At 48.2% G+C, this 3713-nt stretch overlaps 1 protein-coding gene across 1 annotated transcript in view; it reads left to right on the top strand.

Annotated features, from left to right (window-relative positions):
* Nucleotides 1–2063, top strand: part of CELA3B (chymotrypsin like elastase 3B) — a 6244-nt gene extending 4181 nt beyond the window's left edge. Inside the window, exons 6-8 of the mRNA XM_007459209.1 lie at nt 337–479; nt 1134–1286; nt 1976–2063. Of these exons, the coding sequence (XP_007459271.1) occupies nt 337–479; nt 1134–1286; nt 1976–1993 (314 nt within the window). The 3' untranslated portion in view covers nt 1994–2063. The remainder of the gene's footprint in view (nt 1–336; nt 480–1133; nt 1287–1975) is intronic.
* The last annotated feature ends 1650 nt before the right edge of the window (nt 2064–3713 follow it).

Genomic DNA, 3713 nt, shown 5'->3' with positions numbered 1-3713 from the left:
GGGGGGGGGGGGGGGGCTGAGGGCAACACAGGAGCATCCTTGCACTTTTCTTCCGTTCCTCCTCCAGAGGCAGCCTTCTCCCCTCACCCTCCCAAACGTGAATGTGTTCAATGGAAGACTTTTTTGTGTCTTGTGTGTGCCAGGTGCTGGAGATGTTCTGATGGACAAAGTAGGCAGGACCACATAACCTGGTGGGAGGAGACTTCCCATCAGACTAGAAGAGTGGCTTTTCCTCAAACCCCCCATCCCACTCTGGGGCTCCCAGTCCTAACTCCCAGGTCCCAGCCCTAGCCCTGCACCCCTACAGCTCCTGCTCAATGCTCTCTATCTCCACAGCCAGTGGGCCGCTCCCGGACAAGCTGCAGCAGGCCCTGCTCCCTGTGGTAGACTACGAACACTGCTCCAAGTGGGACTGGTGGGGCAGTGCCTTGAAGAAAACCATGGTGTGCGCCGGCGGGGACAGCCGCTCTGGGTGCAATGTGAGTCAGCAGCTCTCGTCTGCCCGAGGTGATGCGGGGCTACAGCCGCTCCGCTGGGTGTGGAGGGCCCAGGGTACTTCTGCTATCTGCCTGGGAGGAGCGGGAGGAATCTTGACTGCTGGGCTCATTCAGCCTCCAGGCCAGGCAGGACTTGGAGGAAGTCACTGCGGCCCAGGCACACAGCTCTGGTCTCTGGACTCTAGTCCCAGCTCACACACTGACTTGACCTGGGGCAAGTCACTGTCCCTTCCTCGACCTCAGGATTCCCATCAGTACAGCAAGGGATATGGACACCATGATCTCTAAAGTCACCTTCAAATCTGGGGTCCTGAAGTTATAATTAAGCCATACTCTCACTGTACTACAAGTGAATATGAATAACAATATTAATAACTAACTGTGGTACTAATAATCAGAACCACCATTTATTGATTGCTTCCTCTCTACCAGGCACTGCGCTAAGACCATATACTTATCACCTCATTTAACTGTCACAAAATCTTGTAAGATATATATCATTCCTCATCACAAAGGAGCAAACTGAGGCTCAGAGAGGTCAAGTCATAGAAGGGTTTCTCAACATCCCCAAACTCAGAACCAATTCCTTAAAGCTCAGACACAGCTCAGTCCCCCACTGCTCTCCAACCATTCCAGGGTGACTCTGGAGGACCCCTCAACTGCCCGGCAGCAGATGGCTCCTTTCAGGTCCACGGCGTGACCAGCTTCGTTTCTGCCTTTGGCTGCAACACCCCCAAGAAGCCCACAGTGTTCACGCGAGTCTCGGCCTTCAATGACTGGATTGAGGAGGTAAGCAGGATAGGGCAAGCAGCGAGGGCTCCGGGTGCTGGTTCTTCTCAGAGGTGCTGGGGGGATGGGTGAGAACAGCAGATCCTGATCCTAGGAGGTCAGTAGTGGGAGTGGGGCACATGCCAGAAGGGTCTGAGGATGTTTTCTGCTACAGTGTGGCCCTAAGAATCTCAAGGGCTTCTGGGTGGAGCTTTGAATTACTGCTGAACTTCCTTTTTTCAACAAGTGTATATGAAGTGCCTCCTTTGATCCAGGTCTTTTCTTGTCACGGAGGAGTGATGTGTGGCTTGTGGGGAACAGACAATTAAATGAGCAAAATGATGTGGAAGCTGTGATAGGTGAAGCTCAGGCCCCAGTGAGAGTGCAAACCTCATCTGGCAATGAGTGGTCAGGGAGGATTAATACTGTTCGTGACAATAGTCTTAGCCACCATTTATGGACTCTTAAACATATGCCAGGCACCATGATGACACCTTAGTTAATAGTTTAATTTAAAACCCCCATGAGGTAAGTACTATGATTACCCCCATTGTACAGATGAGAAAACTGAGGCTCAGAGAGCTCAAGTCACTCTCCCAGGGTCATACAGCCAATGAGTGACGTGGCTGGGAGTTGAACTCAGTTCCATATGGCGTCAGAAGCTGTGTTCCTGACTAGACTATTCTGGTTTTTCCCATCTCTTTTTTCAGACCATTGCAAACCACTAGAACCAAGGCCGGGGTGGCAGTGCCCATTCACTCTCTTTGTGAAAAATAAAGATCTCTCAGAAAATTCCAAGTTGAGTCTTTCTTCCTTCTTTGATTCACCTCTTCCCCTCTGGCCTGTTCCTAAAATCTTAGATGTGATATGTAGAGATGAGAAGAGAACCAACCCTCTCATATGAGAATGAGAAAAAAATGAGGCCCAGAGAGAAGGGAGTTGCTGTCAAGTGACCGACCATCACAGTTTTCCTGGGACACAGGACTTTTCGTGGTTAAAACCGGGTGAGGGACTTCCCTGGTGGTCCAGTGGTTAAGACTCCGTGATTCCACCGCAGGGGGCATGGGTTCGATCCCTGGTCGGGGAACTAAGATATCGCCTGTCCCGTGGTGTGGCAGAAAAAAACAACAAAAAAATCAACATCAAAAACAAAACCAAAAAAAACCAAACCGGTGAGTCTTGGGAAGTTGTACAGCCACATGCACAATCACTGGCGTTTCAATGCAGGCATAAAAGCATGGTAGAGTCTGCAGAAATACTGTCCTTACCAGCCCCTCGGGAGGCTCATGTTGGAATTGACAGGGCTGTGCATTTTCTGCTTCCATTGATGGGCTGGGGAAGGAGGACTGCAGTCATTCACTCATTCAACAAGCATTCATTCCTTCTTCTTGAGGAGGGCTCACAGGGGGAAGACGACGTGGATCCTGCCCTGAAATGGCTCATTATTTAGACAGAAATGAGCATATCAGAGTCATTCATTAAACATTTACTAGGCCTTTCTTTGTTGAAAGTTCTGGGCTGAGAGAACAGAGGTAAGCAGGAAAAGGTCAGGGAGAGCTCTTGCTGCAGGGTGGAGACGCACACACAGATGCACACACAATGCGGAGACCGAGGTCGGACCCCAGTGGGCTGTTGCTGAGGTCCAAAAGGCTGCTGCCGTGCCTCCAACTCAACATAAAAACAACCAAATTCTTTTACTCATGTTTCTCCTGAATACCATGAAAGGAAACATGGTCCCCACAAGGACACACGTATACAGTTTTTAATATTAACGTTGTTCCAGTGCTCCTGTCCTTAAAAAATTATGCTTCCAGTGTTGAAAAGTTTAAAACATACAACATGGAGAATAATAAACAAAACACCCAAATAGCCTCCCTCCACAATGAACAAATTTCACATTTTTGCTTCATATTTTCTAAAATAACTACAGTTCAGGTGGAGGCCCCTTTGTACTCTTCCCAGGGGTCTTCACCACCATGGGTGTGGGGTTATCCACCAAATATTACTGCTTTTCCTTTGGGGCACATAGTAGGATAGCTGTTACCTGCCCTCTTGAAGTTGAGTTTGGCCATGTGGCTTGCTCTGGCCAACACCGCCTCTCTGCTGCCCCCTGATGGACATGCAGCACAAACAAGAAATACAGTCTTGTTACAAGCTGCTGAGATTTTGGGTGTTTGTTACACTGGCATGGACCTAACCTATCCTGACTGATAAAAGGAGTTTGGTGTTTATCATTTCACTCCGTGCTATTATATTTTTATCACAAATATAAATATCCATAAACAATATATTGCATTGCTTTGGTTTTTTAAAATACATGCATGGCTTCTTGCCATATGGATTATTCTGCAACTTGCTTCCTTCACCCAATATTTTCACCCAATGTTTTTGACGTCTATTTATGCTGATTCATCTATGCTGATTTATCTATCTCCAGTTCATTCCTGC

This window comes from Lipotes vexillifer, unplaced genomic scaffold, assembly GCF_000442215.2.
Source record: "Lipotes vexillifer unplaced genomic scaffold, Lipotes_vexillifer_v1.1 scaffold496, whole genome shotgun sequence".
Classification (NCBI taxonomy): domain Eukaryota; kingdom Metazoa; phylum Chordata; class Mammalia; order Artiodactyla; family Lipotidae; genus Lipotes; species Lipotes vexillifer.
The sequence above is the reverse complement of the archived record's forward strand: the minus strand, read 5'-3'. Positions and strand labels throughout refer to the sequence as shown.